Source organism: Oratosquilla oratoria, chromosome 41 (genome assembly GCF_046742065.1).
Source record: "Oratosquilla oratoria isolate Oo_2021 chromosome 41, ASM4674206v1, whole genome shotgun sequence".
NCBI lineage: Eukaryota > Metazoa > Arthropoda > Malacostraca > Stomatopoda > Squillidae > Oratosquilla > Oratosquilla oratoria.
In genome coordinates this window covers 1,563,387-1,587,789 of record NC_134817.1, presented here as the reverse complement: position 1 = coordinate 1,587,789, position 24,403 = coordinate 1,563,387, and the positions used below count along the sequence as shown (strand labels likewise).

The window sequence follows — 24,403 nt, the reverse complement described above, 5'->3', positions numbered from 1 at the left end:
TATGTTTAATCTCAGCATTTCTCTACTTCCTTCCTTTTTTCCTTTATTCTCAGTTTCCCTTCTACCAAAAAATGGTCTAATAATCACCCACTCTCTCCCCTTAAAATTTGAACATCCAGAAATCTTTCAATCTTCCCTTGGGTGCCACTACATAATCCATTAATGCCTTATCAACCACCCTTCCTTTCACCACTCTTTTCAATGTGGGGCATTCTCTGTAAGATTGACACAGATTGAGTCAGACTTTTCATTATTTTCCTTAATTTTTTTTGTTAATTACGTTTTAATACATTTAACTAGCACTGCAGAGATATCATTTCGGACACCCACGATTTCTCCCCTCCCATTCAATACAAACCAGGTTTCCTTTTTCGTTGTATATCCTCTTCTTTTGGGGCACAGCGACGAAGGTGTTGTCGGTTCCATGGTCCGCGTACGTATAGCAATCCTAAAAGAAATTCAGGATGGAGCCCAAGATGTAGGGAATGACGTTGATGATGTATATAGAATTGGTCACTATTCTAAGGATAGAAATCGACCCCTAAAGATAAAACTAAGATCACAAATGGTAGTAGAAGACATATTTGAAAAAGTAGGTAATTTGGCAAGGAGTGAACAGTACAATAAGTTATGGATAAAAAGAGAAATGAGTATTGAGGAATTACAAAGAGAAGACACTAAGAGATGAAGCAAAGGGAAAAAAAAAAAATGAAGAGAATGGAGACTGAAAGCAAGGAATTCTATTGGAGAGTAATCAACATGAGACTGAGAAAATGGTACATCAGAATGGGTGAAAAAAAAAAACAAAAAAAGAGAGAGGAAAAAATTGAAAGTAGCCTATACTAACATCGACGGATTAATTTCGGGACTGAATAAACTTAATGATTACCTGCTAGAAGAAAAGCCAGACATAATGGGAATTGTTGAGACTAAACTAAGGGGTGAAATACCATCCATCGATGTTGGACATGGACTATACAATTACTGTATTAAAAACTGAAACAAGAAACAGGGAGGAGGAATCATGTTCTTGGCCAAGAAAAACTTGAATGTGACAAAAATTGCAGAGGGTAAAGGTAATGTAGAACTGATCATGATAAAAGTCAAAGACAAGGACATGAAAAGTAGAAAGTTTGTGGTGACTTATGTGCCCCCAAAAATGAATGTTTGGAAAGAGAACAAGAACACAAAAATGCTAGAAGATACAAGGCAATCATTAAATGAGATACTAATGGGCGGGGGTAATCTGGTAATTATGGGGGACTTTAATTGCAAAGAAATTTGTTGGGAGAACATGACGGTGAAAGGCAGAGAAGACTTGTGGGGTAATGTATTACTGGATATGACCATGGAATATACAATGACTCAGTGGGTCAGTGAAAACACCAGATACAAAAATAACGAGGAGCCGTTGCGACTAGATTTAATATTTACAACAGAACCTGAAATTGTGGATAAAACCCAATACAAGACACCAATTGGAAAGAGTGACCATATACTCATTGAGACTGAACTAAAGGAAGAAATATACATGGAGAAATGAAAAGCATAGGAAAGGAAGATTGATGTACAGCAAAACGGACTTTGGAAAACTAAAGAAATTCTTCCAGAATGCAAATTAGGAAATATTTTACATGGAAGAGACAAAAGTTGAAGAGAAATGAAATATTTTGATGGACAATTACCAGGGCTGTGGAGTCGGAACACAAAACCTCTGACTCTGACTCCTCTATTTTTGGCACCACCAATTCTGACTCCGACTCCTCTTCATATAATTAATTGATTATGGCCTACATATTTTATAAAGCCTATACAACACACATATGCTCCAATCTTGAGTAGACTTATATCATTATAACTGGTTTATATCAAAGAATAAATATATATGTTATAGTGTGGCTTTCCTATGTTTGACCTCTTCATTAATACTTTATAAGTGAAGTAGAGAAAATTTTTTTTGAAAGGATATTGAAGAAAATTTAGTTAAAAAACAAAAAAAATCTATAATGTAAGACATTTGGCATAATATATATCTTTGCAAATAAGTGATAAGTACATTTCAAATACAAAAATACTGTACTTTATAACAAAGGTTGAAATATAACCTTTATAAAGTTTATGATATACAAACCTAATAACAAAAAATATATAATGGAAGATTTTTTTTACATATATAGTTTTGCAAATACAAATTTATAAAAGAAGTTTAGGTAAATTTCTTGAAAGGAAACAGTAAATATAGAGAAAATAAACCTTATTGATATGAGTACGGTACAAGGTCGAGTGTTACAGCTGAACATGTATGATACTGAAAGGTATATGTATCATACATACTTTTTGGGTATCATTATCCTTCATATGTTTTCATACCTTCTTTTGTCTTAATGTACTGAAATTACTGACACAAGTACCTCTTGGTTTAACTACATACTGGTACTGCTATGCGATTATTGTGATGGACATTACTCTGGTTCTGGAACCGATCTTATCGATACGAGTACAAAACAAGATACAGCTGAACATGTTTGAAATGTGAAACTTTTTTTTTCAACTTTAAATATCCTTATTTCAATAATTCATTGTTAAAAAGTATAGAGGGGAAAAAAGAAGGGGAAAGGAGAGAAGAGATAGTATTATTGCATTAGTCTACAGTTGAAATCATAATTATCCTACTGTTTGGCGACACAGCAGTGGGAGAAACCACCAAACTGATGGAGTGATGGAAACGATGCATATGAACCTTAACAGGAATATTACAGCTCCCATGACTGTGTGTCAACAGAAGGTGTAATACTGAGGTGTTTAATTTATTCAAGTAATACTTTGGATGTTTATTGGTCTATGTATAAATTTGAAAGCCAGCATTGCACTAGGACATTTTGGGGGTTTGGTGGAATGACCACGAAGATAAGACGATGAGATTCATTACATTTGATAAAATTATGTTGTTGTTTTTTTTATATAATGTACTTATAAGGAGTGTGCACTGCGTAACCCAACAGACTAAACGAAGGCCTTATAAAGTGTAAATTCAACTGGAGTCGGTATATTTTTACCAACTCCGACTCCAATGACACCATAATTGCTTCTGACTCCGACTCCACAGCCCTGATAATTACAATGATGGGGTGAATAGGCACATAACAAGATAGAAGCTAGAGTGTACATTAAATGCTGGTTCAACAAAAGATGCAGTGAGGCAAAAGATAGAAGGGACAGAGCTTGGAAAAGATGGAGAAAAGATAAAAAACCAGGAAAATGGTAAGTATATATACAGACGCTCCTCAACTTACATTTTAGTTACGTTCCGAACGGCCGAACGTAAGTTGAAAATGAATTAAGTTGTTACTGTACTATACATCCGTAAATTCTATTACCGTATCTTACAAAACACCCCTAAATAATTAATTATACACATAACATTGTAAAATAATAACATTAATTTCAAATGAATTAAATTCAAGCAACATAAATTGAGATGGTGGAGGAGGAGGAGGATGAGGCAAGGCACTTTCAGTCTGTCGTTTGTGCAATGTAAACAATGGACGCAGCGTCATGCATAAGTATCGTTTGAACTATGGACAGCGCGCTAAACTAAAAAATTCACTCAAAAAATTTTTTTTTACATTTTTTTTTACAGTCAGTTCAAACGTAAAATCGAAAAACGTAAAACGATTGAACGTAAGTAGAGGAGCGTCTGTAAATTATAGAAATGAGTATGTTAAAGTGCGAAGAGGAATAAAGGAACCATGAAAAGGACATTATAGATAAATGCAAAGAGTAACCCAAGCTATTCTATCGATATGGGAAAGGTAAACTTAAAAACAAACAGGAAATACTGAAACTACGCCAAAGGAATATAGAATACACAAAAGAATTGGAAATAGCCAAATTCATGAATAATCACTTCGTTTGTTTTCACTAGAAAGCACAATATTGGGACGAAGGAAATGAAAGGTGATCTCCCCCCATGAGCGAAATAACACAAAAAGAAATAATGGAACATCTATCAAACCTCGACGTCAGGAAATCACATGGCCCGGACGGAATTGCATATTGGATTCTAAAAGTATGCAAAGAGGAACTATCGGACAAAATATATAACATAATGAGTTGCTCACTTAAAGAAGGAAAAATACCAAAAGACTGGAAAAATGCTAACATTGTACCAATATATAAAGAAGGAAACAAGGAAGAACCAACTAACTACAGGCCAGTCTCACTAACAAGCACTATAGCCAAAATTTGTGAGAAAATCATTAAGAATAGTTGGGTAAAACACCTGGAAGACAATAAATATAATAAACCCAAGAAGATCATGTACCACAAACTTAATATGTTTCAACTCAAGATTAATAGACATAATGCAAGAAAGGAATGGATGGGCTGATTGTGCCTTCCTGAACTTACAAAAAGTTTTTGACAAAGTACCACACAAAAAATTATTAAAGGAACTGGAACATATAGGAGGGATACAAGGGAACCTACTAAAATGGATGGAGGACTCCCTGATTGGTAGAAAGGTGAGAGTAGTGCTCTGAGAAAAATATTCAGGTTGGAAAGAGGTGATCAGTGGAGTACCGCAAGAATCTGTATTGGCTCCAATAATGTTTGCTACTTATGTGAATGACATGGATGATGATGTGCAATGTTACATGAGCTTTGCAGACGATGCCAAACTGTTAACCACTTCCATACGGTGACGCCTACATAGGCGGCATGAGGAGCAAGTGGGTACTCGATGATGCTGACGTCGGCATCTTGATTATATTTATTGTAGTCATACCTACGTAATTTTCATTCTCTCTAAACTGGCTTCATCAATTTTCTATGGTTATCAAAATACATGGGTGAAAGAGAACGAACGATTGAGCACTGACTTTATTTTTTATAATGTGATTATTATGACGCAACATCGCACGTCGGGCAGCTAATGCTGCCAGATGTGCGATGTGCCCCGGAGTGAAGAGGTTAAGGAAAGTAAAAACTGAAAAGGATTGCAAATCACAACAGGAAGACCTGAATAAGGTATGGAACTGGAGTCAGAAATGGGAAGTGGACTTCAATATTAACAAGTGTAGCATAATGGAGTTTGGAAAAAGTACATACATATACCAAGGCTTTTTCCCCCTTACAAGGGAGGTAGCCAAAAAGGAAAAGGCACAAAATCATTCCCACCCATTCCATCCCTGAATACACTCCACACCCCTCCCTCTCATCTTAGCACCTCCTGGATGATAGGTCATCCCTGCACCCTGTCCACTGCCCTGGGTCAGAAGCAGTGTTGCAAGACACAGCACATCTACAGCAAGGCCGCTTCATTAAATCAGCAACCCCCCCTCTCCGTCCCCCCATGCATAAAAGGTAAAGATGGGGAGAAATCCCTTCAGGCTGCGTCAAATTTTGCTCACACATACTAACTCACCCCCATCCCCGCCCATTCCACCTCATGCATCACAACATCATCCATATACAACCATTCTCCATTCACCCCTGTCTTCTGTCCTCTCCTGTCCTTCCTCAACAGACATTCCCCTCTTCCCCATAGCCCCCTTCACCCCATCAATCCACCTCATCCTAGGACGTCCCCTCATGTTCACTCCCTCCACATCTGCCTTCCATACCTCTTTTACTAGTCTTTCTTCACTCATTCTTTCCATGTGTCCAAATCATCCTAATACTCTTTCATCAACCCTATCTCCCAACTCCCTTTCCATCCCCGTTCTCCTCCTCACCTCCTCATTTCTCACTCTATCTGGCCTAGTAACCCCCATCATACTTCTCAGACACCTCATCTCAAACACATTCAAACTCCTTCCCTCTTATGTTCCATGTTTCTGCCCCATACAGTGCTGTTGGCACAATCACTCCTTCATACAGTCTCCTCTTAGCATCCATTCCCAAATGTCTATTCCTCAGGACAATATAAAATTGGAACTAAGGAGGTGAAGAAGGAGAGATCCCAAAAAGATTTGGGTGTAATTATCTCAAATGACTTGTCCTATGATAAACAGATAAACAAAATTGTTGAAGAATCCTACAACTTGCTAAAATCAATAAAAGTGGCATTTACATATTTGGACAAAGAAATGATTAAAAAAATATTGGTCACGCTGATAAGGCCTAGACTAGAATATGCGGCAACATTGTGGTCACCCAGTACCAAAAAGAAACACAAGAGGACATGGAAAGAAAAAAAAAAGAAAAAAAAAAAAAAAAAAAAAAAAAAAAAACAAAGCTACAGAAGAGATCTGAAGAAAAACAGTTTTCCACATAGAGTAGACACTTGGAACAAACTGGACGAAAAAATAGTGTGCGCAAAAACCATTCATGAGTTTAAGAGCAAACTAGACACTGCGAGATACAAAGGCAGGACACCACGAGCATAGCTCCCCTTCCCGCAAAATACAACTAAGTAAATGCACCAAAAAAAAAAAAAAAAAACGATCAAATGAACACCCTCACCTCTCCGATTTTACTGAAATTTGGTTTATAGGTAGTTTTAGGGCCCTAAACAAACTTCTGAAATCTAAAGGTAATCCAAACAACTGTTCAGGAGATATGACTTCTGATATTTTGATGTCATATGAGAGGTCACTAATATTTGGTGACCAACAACTAGGTTGATAAAAGTCAGTTATATAAATGTGTGTGTATTTACCTAGTTGTATTTTACGGGAAGGGGAGCTATGCTCGTGGGGTCCCGTCTTCATATCTCATTTTATCTAAACTATTTTTAAATTCATGTATTGATTTTGCACACACCACTTTCTCATCTAACTTGTTCCAACTGTCTATTGCTCTGTGAGGAAAGCTGTTCTTTTTAAAATCTCTTCTATAGCTGTCTTTTTTTATTTTCTTTCCGTGTCCTCTTGTATTTCTGTCATCCCATTTTATCAGATTCTCTCTATCAGTAATTTCTATGCCTTTCATGATTCTGTAAATAGCTATCAAATCTCCTCTCTCTCTTCTTTGCTCTAGTGTCTGTAGTTTAAGTTTTTGTAGTCTCTCTTCATATGATAGTTTTGAGAGTGTTGGTGCCAGTTTTGTAATTGCTCTTTGTATTCTTTCAAGTTTTTTTATACATTTTTTTGTACTTGGTGACCATATCGTTGCTGCATATTCCAATCTTGGTCTTATCAGGGTGATTAGGATTTTCCTCACCATTTCTTCATCCAGGTATGTAAATGCTACTTTGATTGTTCTTATTAAATTATAAGTTTCTCCAAAAATCTTATTTATATGTTTCTCAGGTGACATATTATTCATAACAATGACTCCCAGGTCCTTCTCATTTTCTACTTTTTTTTATTCCTTCTTCTCCCAAATTATATGATCCTGTTATTCTGTTTTTGCTTTTTCCAAATTCCATTATACTACACTTTTTTGTATTGAACTCCATCTCCCACTTCCTACTCCATTCTTGTACTTTATTTAGATCTCTCTGTAGTGATTCACAATCTTCTTCAGTTTTCACTCTTTTCAGTAATTTTGCATCATCTGCAAAGAAGCTCATATAGCTTTCAATTCCTTCATCCATATCATTAATATATATAGCAAACATTATTGGGGCCAGAACTGTTCCCTGCGGGACACCGCTTATTACTTCATTCCATTTTGAGTGCTGATCTCTTATCACTACTCTCATTTTTCTTTCTTGCAAAAAGTCTTCCATCCAATTTAGCAATTTACCTTGTATTCCTCCTTCATATTCTAATTTCTTAAGCAACTTCTTATGTGGTACTTTGTCAAAAGCTTTTTTTAGGTCTAGAAATGCACAATCAGCCCATCCATCTCTTTCTTGTATTATATCTATTAGCCTTGAATAGAAACATATTAAATTGGTGACGCATGATCGTCCTTGTCTGAATCCAAATTGCCTTGGATTTAGTACGTTGTTTTTTTCCAAGTATTTTACCCATCTACTTTTGATAATTCTTTCACATATTTTTGCTATTGTACTTGTTAGAGAGACTGGTCTATAGTTGGTAGGTTCTTCTTTATTTCCTCCTTTATATATAGGTACTATATTTGCTTTTTTCCAATCTTCTGGAACTTTTCCTTCTTTTAAGGAACTGCTTATTATGCTATGTATTTTGTCTGCCAGTTCATTCCTGCATTCTTTCAGAATCCAGTTTGCTATTTCATCTGGCCCATGCGATTTTCTGACATCAAAATTACCCAAGTGTGTCAATATTTCATTCTTTGTTACTTCTATTTCTTCCATAGGGGGGACTTTTTCCTTCCACTCAATCTCTTCAGGTTGTATATTTTCCCTTGTAAACACTGATTTAAAATGTTTGTTCATAATTTCTGCCATTTCCATTTCCTCAGTGTATTCAACTCCTCCTTGTCTTAATTTCTCTAAGTCTTGTTTGTTTTTCAGTTTATTGTTTACAAATCTGTAGAATAGTTTTGGTTGATCTTTACACTTTTCTATAACATCTTTTTCATATTTTCTTTTTTCCTCTCTGCACTTTTGTACATATTCATTTCTATAACCAGTATATATTTTCCATTTTTCAGGTCTTCTGTCTTTTTTCCATCTGTTCCAGGCTTTGTCTCTTTTGTCCTTTAACTCCCTACAACTTTTGTTGTACCAGCATTTTACATATTCTTTTTCTTGTTTTTGTCTTGGGACATACTTTTCCACTCCTTTTTTGTAAATTTTTGTCAAAATATTCCATTTCTCTTCCACTGTTGTTTCTTCTTTGTATATTTCTTCCCAGTTTTCTTGTTGGAAGAATTCTCTTATTTTATCAAAGTTTGTTTTTTCATACATCATTCTTCCTTTTCTATATTGTTCATTTCTTTTCATATATTTTTCTTCATTAAGTTCCAGTTCAATCAATATGTGGTCACTTTTACCTATTGGTGTTTTATATTCAATCTTGTCCACTATTCTAGGTTCAGATGTAATTATTAAGTCTAGCCTCGATGGTTCTTCTTCATTTCTATACCTAGTGTTCTCTTGTATCCATTGTGTCATTGAATGGTCAGTAATCATCTCAAGTAGAGCATTTCCCCATGAGTCATCACCACTCTTTACTGTCATTTCTTCCCAGCAGATTTCTTTGCAATTAAAGTCGCCCATCATAACTATTCTTCCTCCGTCTTCCATTATTTTAGTTAATGCTATCTTTGTGTCCTCTAACATACTTTTATGTTCACTCTCCTCCCATGAGGCTGTTTTCGGAGGCACATAATTGATCACAAATTTTCTGCTCTTCTTATCTCGGTCTTCCACTTCTATCATAATCATCTCTACTGTATTCTTTCCATATATGACATTTTCACGTTTATATCCTTCTTAGTCAGGAACATAACTCCACCCCCTTGTTTTTTCTCTCTGTTTCTAATCCAATAATTGTATGTATCATGTCCTACACTGTTGGGTGGTAGTGGGCCTTTTAATTTTGTTTCTACAATTCCCATTATGTCCGGTTCTTTTTCTTTCAAATAATCATTCAGTTCATTCAATCCTGTTATCAATCCATCTATATTTGTGTAAGACACTCTTAGTTTTCTGCCACTTCCATTGTATTCTCTGTTTCCCTTATGTTTTTCTTTAGTATGTCGAACTGCTTTATTTTCATGTTCACTACTCTCCAATAGAATCTCTCTTTCTCTGACTCCGTTCTTTCCTCGTTTTTTGCCTTAGCTTCAATTCTTTTCTGCTTTTCTGCCTCTCTTTCCTCCTTATTCATTTCTCTTTTTATCCATACCTTTTTATATTGATCATTTGTTGCTAGTTTCCCTGTCTTGGATAGAATTTTCTCTGCTGTTGTTTGTGACCTGAATTTAATCTTAATTGGTCTGGTCTTATCTGTACTATATTTTCCGAGTCTGAATTTTTCCTCAATTTCCTTTATAATTTCTGGTTCATCTTCCTGGACTAATTTTAATAAACTGCTTACTCTTTCATTTTCCTCCTTGATTCTTGCGGTTCTATCTGGGTTATGTTTCTCTTCCATTCCTAATATAATTATACATTTCTTTTTGTCAGCTAATTCTCTTACTATATTCTCCTTCTGTCTCATCACTTTAATAACTGAGTCTTCATTATGTTCTTTCAATTGCTGTTTGACTATGTCAGTGAATGAAACCTTATTCCCTTCTTGAGTTATTCTCCAATTTTTAGCTTCTGTAGCTATTTTCTCTCTGTTTTCATTACTATTCTTCTTCAATTTCTCATTCTCCTCCTTTACATTTCCTAACTGTCTTTTTAGGTCCTCTATTTCTTCAGTTAAGTTTCTGTTAGCCTTCTCTAGTTGTTCCAACCTTTCAATTCTTTGGAAAATGGAGTCTACGTTACCTAACTTACGCTCCAAGTCCTCGATCACCTTATCAACTCTCTCCTCTAGTCTTATCAGTCGGGGGGGGGGGGGGTTGTGTCCCCCCCACCCTCTTTAAATCCCTGGAACATATTCTCGTCACTTTCTTCTGTATTGCTCCTCTCTATACTTCTAATCTTTACATTTTTATTAGACATGTCATCCTCACTCAGTCGTTTGTTTACCTTCCGCTTGTCTGGCTGGGCCAAGTCTACTCCCTCCTCATTTCCTTCCATTTCCCTCAGTAATCCCTCCCCTTTTCCTCTTTCCCTACTTTCCCACTACTCCACGAGCAATTTCCCCCCACCCTGCAAAAACACTAGGCACTTCTCTTTGCGTTGGGATCCACAGACTTCAGTTTTCTTCAGAACGTCATCCAAGCCGTCCATTCGCTGAAGTGTGTGTGTGTGTGTGTGTGTGTGTGTGTGTGTGTGTGTGTGTGTGTGTGTGTATGTATGTGTATATATATATATATATATATATATATATATATATATAATATATATATATATATATATATATAGAATAAGAAAGACAAGGAATCCAAATAGCAGCTTACATCTTAACTTTTTTCTCATCTATGATTTTTGTTTTGTTTAATTTTGATATCTCAGGGGTCAAATCTTGCGATCAAATTTTTGCTAAAGTGGGATCTTTTAATCTTTCAACCTAGAGTTCTAAAACTCTGATATTTGGATTCTTTGTCTTTTTCTGATTCTAAATACATATACATTTATATAACTATGACTTCTATTACTCTAGTTATTGGTTGCCAAATATTTGTGACCTTTTATGACCTCAAAATATCTGAAGTCATATCTTCTGAACAGTTGTTCAAATTGACCATAAATTTTCAGAAATGTGTTTAGAGCCTTAAAACTACCTATATACCAAATTTCTCCAAAATTGGAGAGATGAGGGTGTTAGGCACTTGTTGATCTGAGAGAGAATGCCCCATGTATACTTATGCTTGGCTCTCTTCTTCAACACTGTTTGCTTTTATCATCATCTCCATTTCTAAATACATCAACATCATCTCTCCATTATAATTCTTACCTGGTATCCTCAAATTCCCAACCATTTCTCTACTGGCCCATTTCCTACTTTAGCAATGAGATTCCCTAACACCATTAATCAACTAGTCCCTTTCCTCTTCACTTTTATCACTACCAGGACCATATACAATCACAAAGGTAAAAAAAAACTCATTTCCCATCCCATTTCTACCTTCACCCACATCATCATTGAAGACACTTTCCACAATTCCACCATATTTTCATATTTCATCACCAGATTCCTTCTTTCCCTTGGCCCCTTTCATCACTTCTGACACCCTTCAACACTCCCAAACTCAAATTTCCCCCTCCCCTTCATCTTAGTTTCACTTAACCTCTTCCATACAATGACTCCTATATAGGCATCATACGGCACAAGTAGGTATACTGGTGTCGGCATCTTGATTATATTTATTTTTTAGTTGTAACTGAGATACCCCCCAAATTATGTGAACTGGCTTAATCACGTTTCTGTGTTTATTATCACTCAGTAAAAGAGAATGAGTAATAGAGCAGTGACTATATATAACGTAACATGAGTATTGTGATGCATCAATCATTGTATCTCGGACATCTGATGCTGCGTATGAGAATCTGACCCATGTTGAAGAGGTTAAGACTAACACATCCTTCTTCCTTTTCATAAACAATTTGCCAATACCTTTTAGTCTTATCTGTGCCACAACCATGGAAATTTGATGACCCAATTACTGAGGTTCTGGTTGGAGTCCTCCCCCTAGATCCTCTTACACCCGACTTTTTGAATAAGGAACATACAAAGATCCCTAGTCCCAACACTCAATCACACTCAAGTCACCTTTACGATATTCATGCGAACTTAGTGCCAGAATTCTTTTTCTCTCAACACAGGGGGATCCATATGAGTTATAAAGTAGTATGGACAGGTTTTAGGAACAGCATGATGAGGGGGCAGCTGTAGTAGCATCATTTCTCTATGAGTATAGATTTTAAACAAATAACATTAACGAATGTGTAGCTCTGGTCAGTAGAGTTACCTTAAAACAGTCCCTTAAAGATTGGCTGCATGTTATCTTGCAGTAATCAGTAACCGTGCACCAGTAAGCAAAATAGCAAAAATAAACACACACACACATAGTATAAACATAAATGGAATTACAAATACACAGAGCTGCTTTATTTTTTACATTAACACATCACCAACATACCACTTTTACAAGAAAACAACCACCACAAACTAATTTTCCACATTAATTGATTACAAAACTTACACCAGTCGACACCATTCACATTCATTGATTACACAGCAGTGAAAGTAGGCAACACTCAATACAAAGGTGGATTCACAACATTAATACACAACAGCATACATACCCTTCTCCAGCTAAAGAAACCAATCACTCGCAAACACACATCAGAAACAATTGGAATCCTGACACAAATGAAGTTAAAAAAATTCCAACATACATATTTACATACCACCCCCATCAACCCTTAGAGGCATCATCCTTTAACTAAAACCACTTGACTTATTAACAAAATACGCACTGGCAGGGAATCTTAATGCACCCCATCCAATCTGGATCAAGAGACATACAGCAGACCAAAGAAGATATAAGAACATAAGAATAAAGGAAACTGCAAAAGACCATAAGGCCTACACTAGACAGTTCCATGTCTATTGCCACCTGTAATCTACAACCATAAAGTTGTCTAACCTTTTCTTAAAACAACTGATAGTTTCTGTGCTCATTACATGGTTACTAAGTCTACTCCATTTGTTGACCACTCTATCAGTTCTTGCCTATTTCCTTCTTTATCCCCTGAATACAATGATGCCTACATAGGCGTCATGAGGAATGGGTGACATGAGGATGCCAGTATCTGCTTCCTGATTATATTTATTTTGTAGTTGTAGCTGAGTGACCCCCGTTTTCTGTGAATTGGCTTGATCACATTTCTGTGGTTAGATTGTGACAGAAAGAGAACAAGTATAACACCTGTAATTTTATATTTCATAATGCATGTATTGTGATGCATCATTAAACATCAGGCAGCTAATGTGTGTGTGAATATTTGATTTGTATTGAAGAGATTAAATCTAAATTTGTCCAAGTTAAATCCATTACTGTGAGTCCTACCCTGTTATCTTAATATGATGACCTTGTTTGCATAACCTTTGTTAAAGCCCTTGATCAACTTGAACACCTCTATTAAATCACCCCACACTCTGTGTCTTTCTAGAGAGTGTAAGTTAAGGTGCCTAAGTCTATCCTCAAATTGTAAATTTGTGAGCCCATGTATCATTTTGGTCATTCTTCTCTGTACTGATTCTAGGGAATTATCCATTCTATAGGATGGAGACTAGAACTGTACCACATAGTCAACAATAATTTGATAATTACCTCTGCATTTTCATTCGTAACCATTCTAGCTGTACCTGCATTTTGGGTTGTGTAAACCTACATTTAACATGTTTCACTTTGATATATTGAAGTCCATTTGCCATTTCGCTGACCGTACAAACAATTTGTTAAGATCCTTCTGCAGAATCTCAGTATCTTTTCCTGACCTAATACAGTGTCCTATTTTAGTGTCACCTGCAAACTTACTAACATCACTATTAATCCCATTGTCTAAGTCATTTATATACACCATGAACAATAATGGACCCAAAACTAAGCCCTGAGTAACTCCACTAGAAACACTCCCATTTGGATTTTACACCATTTATGGTGACTCACTGTTTTCTGTCACTGATCCAAGCCCTAATCCATTCAAATACTTTCCTCCTATGCCATGGGCTTTGACTTTATTTAGTAGTCTTTGGTGGGGCACCTTGTCAAACACATTGCTAAGTCAGGGTAAATAACAATGTAACTATCATTGTTATCTGAAGCCTTGAAGATATTAGTGTAAAAAGATAGAAGTCCCATCTGCTTCGTGGACACAAGTGCCATCACCCAAATCCTACTCCCTACCACAGACAAAATCACTCAAACCAAATCAATCCAAATCCAAACAGGTAACAAATCAACAATTACAATATCTAACATGTACATCCTCCCCCCTCAAGCATCCCCCACATTTCTAAACAACTTTAGACCTAACCTCAACCAATTTGCCACCATACCCAACCTTATCCTGGGTGGTGATTTCAATGCCAAGTTGTAAGCCTGGTATGTGAACAACCCCCACACAGGTAGAGGATTTGATCTGCAAACATAACTCAATGACCATCATGAACAACACCAATAATCACACATATCCCCATCAAGACCTCTACACCCACTCCTCTCGTGACATTAGCTTCTGGCCCTGCTGCTTAACCCCAACAACTTCATGGAAAGTAGTCAATGCCCTCAGATCCAACTGCTCTCCAATCATCACCACCAAAACATAATACATCTCAGTTGGCCACGGACACATACACACCAATTTCAAGTGAGCAAACTGGGAAGCTTTCACTGAAGAGACAGAGCAACAATTTGAGACACAAAACAGTACTGTACACCAATACCAGACATGGATACTGCTGTGCACACCTTTAATACAATCATACAAAATGGGGACAAGAAATACGTCCCCAGCGGAGACAGAAAATCACACAACCTAAATTTCACACTGGAAATCCAAGGCCTCATCAGATAATGCAACACACTTAAAACACAATACCTTCACACCTATCCCTCAAAACATAACAGACCAAATACAAGCACTAAAATCTGAGATAAAAAAAAAAAAAAAGGCAAACATTTGTCAACATACTTAATCATGAAACAAATATAAGAAAACTATCCAAGACCCTCAACAGCATTACACTATCCAACAGTAACATAATACACAGCAATAACCACTACAACAGTCAACTTACCCTCAAACAGACAAGCATACACACTCAAATCATTCTGCACTGACAAGCCATCTCACCCCTCACACTGACAACCAATGCATCATTCAACTTAAAGACTTCCCCAGACCCAGACTACACACCCTCCAAAGACAGCCAGAGCATAAGATTCATAACCCCAAGCACTCTGTGGCCATGACAACATTAGTAACATCCACATAAAACAACTTGGACTACATGCCATACATGCATTCCCCAACACCGCAAACTACAGTTATTCATACAACACTTTACCCAACATCTGGAAGCATTGGAAAATCATCACCATCCCCAAACCCAACAATTCCAGCATCACACTTCTTTGCACCCCCTCCAAGGTCATAGAATGCCTTATACTACAACTCGTCACATCACATTGCCCTCTTGCTGAATCTCAACATGGTTTTAGACCATTACACTCCACACTCTTTTGATAAACCTCACACAAAGTGATTTTGATGGCATCAATTCAGATAAGCCCCTGCACAAAACAATGTTCATAACACTAGACATTAGTAAAGCTTTCAATGCCATCCCTTCATCACAATCTCGCAAACAAAATATATACAACAAATATGCACAACACCAAAAGATGGCTGGCCAATTATCTAGCATGTAGAAATACCTACATGTCATATAATGGCCAATCATCGCACACCAGAAACTTTAAAAACGGAGACTGGGCTCAGTTCTAACCTCCACTCTCTTTAACCCCTAGAACACAATGACATCTGCATAGACATCATGAGGTGCGAGTGAGTATACAAGGATGCAGGTGTCTGAATCCTGATTACATTTATTGTCTATATGTAGCTAAGTGCAAACAGGCTCAATTGGGTTTTCTGTAACTTTATATTTCATAATGCACATACTGTGATGCATCATCATACATCAGGAAGCTAATATGTGTGCTAATATTTGACTTGTACTGATGAGACTATACATGCATGATACACCCACACCCCACCTCAGAAATACAAATCTCTTCTTATGGAGACGACATAACAATTACATAAGACTTATTGACCCACTGTCGGAGAATGAGATAAGATGGACAGAAAATCTGTATATTTCGACCACTATCTGAGGTCCTCTTCAGCTGAATGATACATAGTGTGGAGTATGAGAATATATATAGCTAAGAGGGGTACATATTGGGACAGGGAAAAGGGGGACTCAGGTTATATGTCTTCGATGAGGTTGGGGCGAAGGTTGACTGATGGTGAGGTCAAGTCCAGCTGATTTTGAGATGGATTTCTTAGCAGCCATCTCAAAAGCAGCCGGACTTGGCCTTCCCATCAGTCAACCTTCGCCCTGGACTCATCAAGGACATAACCCGAGTTCCCCTTTTTCCCTGTCCCCAAATGTACCCCTCTTAGCTATATATATTCTCATACTCCACACTATGCATCATTCTGCTGAAGAGGACCACATATAGTGGTTGAAATATACAGAATTTCTGTCCATCTTATCTGATTCTCCGACAGTGGGTCAATGTCTTATTTTACAAATGTGCTACTACATTAAACCTTTATAACAATTACATGCACACATTGTAATGCTGACAAAGCTGCAGAAATACTATAAACATTCCTCAACACACTCAACACCTGGTTCACAACAAATAGACTTAAAACAGCACCAACCCAATCTACAGCTACACTTCTAATTGGTGTGAATTTGTCCTAGAGCTCTGGGCTACAATAGTTAGTTAGACTGGGGGAGTTACTTGAAACAAGCACTGGTTGAGAATGAGTTTGATTATTGGGCCTTTTTCTATATGCAGAGAAGCTATGTCCAAATTTATGGCAGTAACTGCAAATCAGAGTAGGACTGCGGCAACTGTATCTGGGATTGGTTGTTTGATAATAACTATCATAATGAAACTGTTCTTTAAATTATCTCTTGTTTGCTAACCTCACTTCTCCTTTACAAGGAGTGTTGTGCTGGCTTTGAGCTGTTTGGTTGTAGTAAGTTCTGTTTGTTTCAGGTCTTTATTTTGTGATGAATGAGTGTACAGTATATTCATCCACAATTTTGGCAGCTCTAGCTAAATCAGAAGGATTTCTTTCCTCAGGATAAATCCTAAGACCTTGATCTACTTGTTTCTTAAATTATTCTAGCCACATTACTTCTCTTAAGTTAGCAAATGAGGTGGTGTTTGTGGCTTTCAGCCACCTATCTCATCTGGGAACTAAATTTTGTGTATATATCTTGTGAAGACTTTTGAAATTTCAAAATTTTAATCTACGAGCCTCAGAAATAATTTCATATGCTGTTAGGTCCTACACTTTCACATTATCTTATTCACTGTTTCATTTAGCGATGCATACACTTTTTGAGCTCTACCTATGAACTTTTTATGGATGAGTAAACTCCAACAATTCCTATCTATTCCTAATTGGTTCAGAATACTTTGGTTGTTCAAGAAAACCTATGGTTCATCTTCTGAAAAGTTTGGTAGACTAGTGTACTTAGAAACCTTGAAAGAATCCACTTCCCTTTTATTGGCGGGTTTAATTTCAGCCTGGAAGCGAGCTTATTCCACATTTTTGTCACCCTCAATTCTTTTAATTTCAAATTGTATCTTAGCCTCCATTTTGAATCTTTCTATTTCTACCTTTATCTCTAATCTTCTTAAAATGATCTGGGGACTTGTCTCTTGAACAATGTGAATATTACTTAAGGCATCCCTATCTAACCTCGTCTTCGACTAAATTTATAATTAACTCTTGAAAAAGATCTTTCTTTTTCCTCCTAGCATCTAACTCTAGATTGTATTCTGCAACAATGCAGTAACAGAGACATTTTACTACAAATGTGTAATTCCAATGAGCAGCTTAATCACTACCTGCATTCTCTTTTCGTCCCGGCAAGGGTCACCAAATTTCTTGTCAGGACCCATCTATGGGCCAGGTGGGTTGCAACATAGAGAGAGAGAGAGAGAGAGAGAGAGAGAGAGAGAGAGAGAGAGAGAGAGAGAGAGAGAGAGAGAGAGAGAGAGAGACAGAGACAGAGACAGAGACAGAGAGAGAGAGAGAGAGAGAGAGAGAGAGAGAGAGCAAGCAAGCAAACCCATGCACAGTTTGGACAAGTAACAGAGAGTTCAGGCAGGATAATTAAACTATTTGTTAAAATCAAATATTATTACATGAATAAAAATAATGCATACAACATAAATGGACATAGAATAATAAAGCATATCAATACATGTTACATGGGTTAAATTGTAGGTGTGCTTTCTACTGTGACTAGGGAATCATTAACCATTTCAGTATGACTCAAATTCTCACGTGCAGCATTGGCTGCCATGGGTAATTTGCATCACACTACTCGCATAATAAAATATAAAGTCACTGTTGTATTACTTGTTCTCTTTTACTCTGAGTAATAATAAACACAGAAACTGTGATCAAACCAGTTTACAGAATTTGGGAGTAACTCATGTACAACTACAAAAATATATATATATATAATCAAGACGCCGACGCCATCATCCTCTTGTACCTACACGTTCCTCATGATGCCACTATCAGTTGTTATAAGAAATGGTTAGACAACTTTATGGATGGGGATGACAGGTGGTGATGGATATGGAGCTGCCTACTGTAGGCCTTATGGTCCCTTGCAGTCTCCTTCATTCTTATGTTCTTATGACTACGTAGGCGTCATCATACCAAAGTGGTTAAAAGAAGAGAGGTGGTCAATCATTAGAGATACCTTGTCACCTAACAAACACATCAGCAAAATTGTGAATGAAACATAAGGACTGTTGAAAAACATGATTTTTCACTACAAGGACAAAAGTATGACAATAAATATATAAATAAATAATCACAAAAAACACAGTGCTAGAATCACCCCTGGATTAGAATATATAGAAATAGGACCACCAAAAGGTGCATACAGGATGTGGAAACAATGGACTAGAGCTCTCTTGAGGATGAATAAGGAGAGGTTCATTATGAGAAATGCTGAGGATGTCAGAGGCCATCTTAATATAAATGATCTCAGGTCTTACTGAGCCCTGAAGATACTTTGCAACAAATCTGTGACCCAGAGAGGCACAATCCACACAGCTGATGGATGGCTAGTGTCAGGTGTGGTGGGGTGTAGCCCTTTAGCTGAGTACTTTGAGAAGGTGCTCAGGGTGACCCTCTCCAAGTGACCAGCTTCCCCTCAAAGATGTTTGGGTGGCAGTTGCCAGTCCACTGTTAGAGGAATCTCTGCCCTCCCTTACAGAGGTAAAAGAGGCCAGAGTAAGTTGAAGGGTGGAAAGGCAGCTGGCATCTGCAACATCAGTGTGGTGAGGCCTTGATCTGCATGTTGGATGCAGTACTGTCTGCTGTCTGGCAGTCTGGTACCATTCCCTCAGACTGGAAAAAGGATCTAGTTATCCCTATCTGCAAAGGGAAATGGTCCAGTAGAACTGCAACAACTACTGCAGTACCACACTGCTCACAGTGCCAGGTGAGGTGCTTGCCCATCTGTTCCTGACACAGGTTCGTTTACATCTGTTAAGTATCAGAGGCCTTGCTAGTCTGGGTTCACACCAGGTTAGTGAACAACTGATTGGATCCTAAAAGCTATGCACAAACAAACAAAGTCACATTGACTCTTTTAGATGCTATCTTTGTTTCGATAGATTCGGAGGTCAATGACAACAACTATGACCCTGCTGACCTCTAGAATTACAGGTACCACATTACCAAATGCAGGTTAGGTTAGGTAGATAGGTTATGTTAGGCTAGAAAATACTAATTTATCATACTTCTTTGACTTCTGCATATACCAAAACAAAGTTGGTATACGTGATATAGCAATAGAAAATTAAATAAAAATTTGGTAAATCATAATACATCAACATAACATATATTATTCTTGGTGGAAATAAACAAATGAAAAAGTTGCTAAAGCTATAAACTAATAAACATAGCCACTTTGACTACTTGAAATGCCATCTTTGTTTTGGTAGAGGGAGACTGAAGAAAAGTATAATAAATTTATATATTCTAACCTAACCTACCTACCTAACCTGCATTTAGTAAGGTGGTACCTGTAATTCTATGTTAGGAAGGATTAACCCCTTCCATATGGTGACGCCTACGTAGGCGCCATGAGGAGCAAGTGGGTATGCGAGGATGCCGACGTCGGCGTCTTGATTATATTTATTGTAGTCATACCTGTGTGACCCCCATACTCTGTAAACTGGCTTCATCATATTTTCTATGGTTATCAAAATTCACGGGTGAAAGAGAACGAGTGATAGAGCAGTGACTTTATTTTTGATAATGCGAGTATTATGACGCAACATTGCAGCTGCCAGACGTGTGATGTGGCCCGTAGTGAAGGGGTTAAGAGAACCTTTACCGGTATGGATAAGGAAATATTTCTAGCACTATACCCGACACTGGTAAGACCTCACATGGAGTATGCTGTACAAGCCTGGTCCCCGTACAAGAAAAAAGACTAACATTTTGGAAAAAGTTCAAAGAAGAGCTACCAAACTTGTCCCCCAACTAAGTTAATTACCTCACAAGGAAAGACTGGATGCCTTAGTATTTACCACCCTACAGGAAAGAAGAACACGCAGTGATATGATTGAAGTTTTCAAGATGCTTAATGGATATAAGAATATTGACTGCAGTCAATTCCTTCAAATTGAACAGAGAGAAAGGTATGAGACCAGAGGGCACCAGTGGAAACTTAAGAAACCAAGGTTCAGAACAACGAAGAGAAGTAACTTTTTTGACGCCACAGTTGTTAACAAATGGAACACTCTACCAAAAAATGTAGTCAATAGTTCGACCATTAATATGTTCAAGAATAGATACAACCGGTATACTTTAGAAATAAAGAGAAGAGGCTATCCACAAGAGCTTTAACTCCCTTGCTTCTTTGATATCACTACAAAAAGTATCACCACTACGAAAAGTATCATCAGGTCATCGTTGTAGTCTCTGATCCTCCGAATCTATCACAACAAGGATGATATCTAAAGGAGTCAACGCAACTTCATTCGTTTCTACATAGCTTTTGGTAACATTTTCTAATATTGATTTCCGCCAAGAAAAATATCTATTACATTAATGTATTATAATTTGTTTTTTGGCTGCCTCCCATGTAAGGGGGGGGGGAAAGCTTTTGGTATATTTATTATAATTCATAAAATTATTTAATTTTCTAATAATGCTATATAGCATAGATGTGTACTTTAAAAAAAAATACCATAGTAATTCAAGCAGTAGAAGTGTTTGTCTATATATAACTTTTTATGTTATTGATTTCCACCATGAATAATTTAAATTTTTAGAAGTGCACACCTACGCAATATGGCAATAGAAAATTAAATAATAATTTTACACTTTTGTAAATTATAATACATCAATGTGAAATATGTTATTCTTAGTGGAAATCAATACTAGAAAAAGTTGATAAAAGCTATAAACACACACACATAGCCACTTCAGTTGCTTGAGATGCCATCTTTGTTTTGGTAAAGGTGTAGGTCAAAAAAATTAAAGTATGATGAATTTGTCTATTCTCCTACCTACCTAACCTGCACTCAGTAATGCAGTACATGTAATTCTAAGTCAACAGGGTCGTCATCATCTCTGACCTCCGAATCTATCAGAGGAGTCAATGTGACATCATTCGTTTTTGCATAGCTTTTAGCAACATTTTCTGATATTGATTTTTGCCTAGAAAAATACTTATTACATTGATGCATTACAATTTACAAAATCAATATTCAACTTTCTAATGCTATAGCACATAGGTGTGCACTTCTAAAAGAATACCGAATAATGTATGTTATGCTGATGTATTACAACTTACAAAATTATTAATTTCCTATTGCTATATTCCATAGGTGCACATCTCTAAAAATTTACTAATTACTGATCCCGCAGATCCCTCCATCCACTCTGACATTGTCTCACTTGACTCATTCTTTCCATATGCCTAATCCACATTCTTTATCTGTTAGTTCACTTCCCAGCCCCTACTCTCTGCCTCATCACATTTGTCACACTATCCTAATACCATTCAACATACTACTTATACACCTCAATGAAACCTCAGCATTTCTTTCTGCCACTCAAATTCCAAGTCTCCACTCAATACAATGTTATGTATCACTGCAAAATTCATTCAATGGCAATACAAATAAAAGAATGCAACAATACCCCAAAATAATATGATGCTATTTATACTTATCCTTGTGAATCCTTGCACTAAGCATCAAGGCTGTCCATAGTCCATTCCTCCGGGTGTTGGTAAATTAATTTTCTTAACACACCTATAACATCAACTATATCACTTTGGTGAATACCACAAATTGTTTGCGGTGACTCACGGTAACTCACACTCACAGTAGATGTCCCGGAAGAGGCATTCATCAGGCCTGTCCACCCAGTGACCAGAAGTAATCACCTCATACTTCACTGGGCAGTACTTTGAATACCTTTTAGCCTGCATGGCAACTTTCACTTCGAATCAAGATTTTTAATAGAATATATATTTATGTATCGAGTCGATACCCTACGTAGCTATTGATGGTAAATGATTGTAGGCTTCACTGATGTAAAGCAACTGTTACTCTGCCCGGGCATCCTAACTTAATCAAAACCAGACCTTAATAAATGGCTATGCAACCTATCACCTTTCATCTTATATACAATACTTGCAAAATCCTGCTTAAACTGATACACTTTTAGAAAATCAACAGAATAAATCAATATGAATCGAAAGCGGCATTTTTTTCTTTTGCTTTTGGACTAGACCATGCAGGGTAGCTTATATTCGACAAATTCAGCCTATTTTCTTGACGACTGTATGAATTCACTTCACATTCTGAATATTCGCGTACCATACCGATTTGGTTCTCAATATCCGAATAATCCTCACCATATTGATATTTTGTCGTAGAATCTTTGCGGTAGACGGTAGCGTCCTATCTTACGACTTGTGAATCTTTCCAAAACAAGCCACACTCTTAGATCATGAAGTAAAGATATATGGAAGAATAATATTCTCACACTAATATAAGAAATAAAGACAAATATCATATAGGATTAATTCTGAACTAAAATTATAGAGTAGCAATAAATAGTGAACAAAAACTCTCATAATGACCATTAAAGGACGAAAAAACTTTATTGTTCCCCAATACTCATACTTCATTGACAAAACACGTTCAATGTTTCATCTAACATTCAAACATTGCCTTTTGCATGACCAGTAAACATTCATTTTTCGGTGTTGTAATAAGAATAATATTATGGCATTTACAAATAATTATAAATATCTTTTATTTTTCCAATGCCATGTTATCTACATTCTGATTCAGCATGCAAGATTGTTAAATACCGATAGATGATTTTATAATTACTTCCTCAAATTCTATTGATGTATGATTGCAAAATCTTTACAATATGGCATTAAAAAATCTTTTTTCCCTCGCTGATGTCCGTATGTAAAAAGAATAAGTATCGTCATCTATACTGGAGATATTCCTCGGAATATAGACATATTTGGTAACTAACTTAATAATACCAAACTTGAACACTACGACAAAACATGGACAATGCTATTGTCACCGTACGGTGGTTCTAGGGGAGGGGGGGGAGGCGACAGTGGGTTAATTCCACTGCTTTGAGGTCAGTTAGTTATTTTCACTGCGCGGCATTATATATCCCTTTAGATAATGTTTCAGTATTTTAGATATCGTAACCTTCCGAATGTGACTGAAAGATCTCCTCTTCCTTTTCTTGAGTTGTCCGGGTGGACTACAATTACATCTAATTCAGTAATTGCTTAATTTGAGCCCCAAGTAGAGACAATATCGCCATGGCGAAAAAAAACTATAAACATAAACAATACGTCTCGTTTTTACCAAGAGCACATCCTGGCGGTCATGAATATCTACGTCAGTAACACTGCAAGGTTTTGGGAGTCGCAGCTAGTATAAGATTACCTAATAACATCTAACGTAATCTCAACATAAAAATAAAAAAAATTATAAGGCCTTTCCTCCAGCACAACATAGCTATTCAGTGAAAATAGCATGTAACATAGTTACCAACAGTGAAAATAATCACTCCAATAAAACACTTGGATATATTTCGTTTATTACACGAGAGCAT

The 24,403-nt window shown here is 36.8% G+C and overlaps 1 protein-coding gene across 1 annotated transcript in view; it reads right to left on the bottom strand.

Annotated features, from left to right (window-relative positions):
* The window catches only part of e(r) (enhancer of rudimentary), a 42,222-nt gene extending 18,951 nt beyond the window's left edge, over nucleotides 1–23,271 (bottom strand). Inside the window, exons 1-2 of the mRNA XM_076177748.1 lie at nucleotides 23,166–23,271; nucleotides 359–448 (exon numbers count right to left, since the gene is read on the bottom strand). Coding sequence (XP_076033863.1) covers nucleotides 359–448; nucleotides 23,166–23,168 — 93 coding nt within the window. The 5' untranslated portion in view covers nucleotides 23,169–23,271. The remainder of the gene's footprint in view (nucleotides 1–358; nucleotides 449–23,165) is intronic.
* Between the last annotated feature and the right edge of the window lie 1,132 nt (nucleotides 23,272–24,403).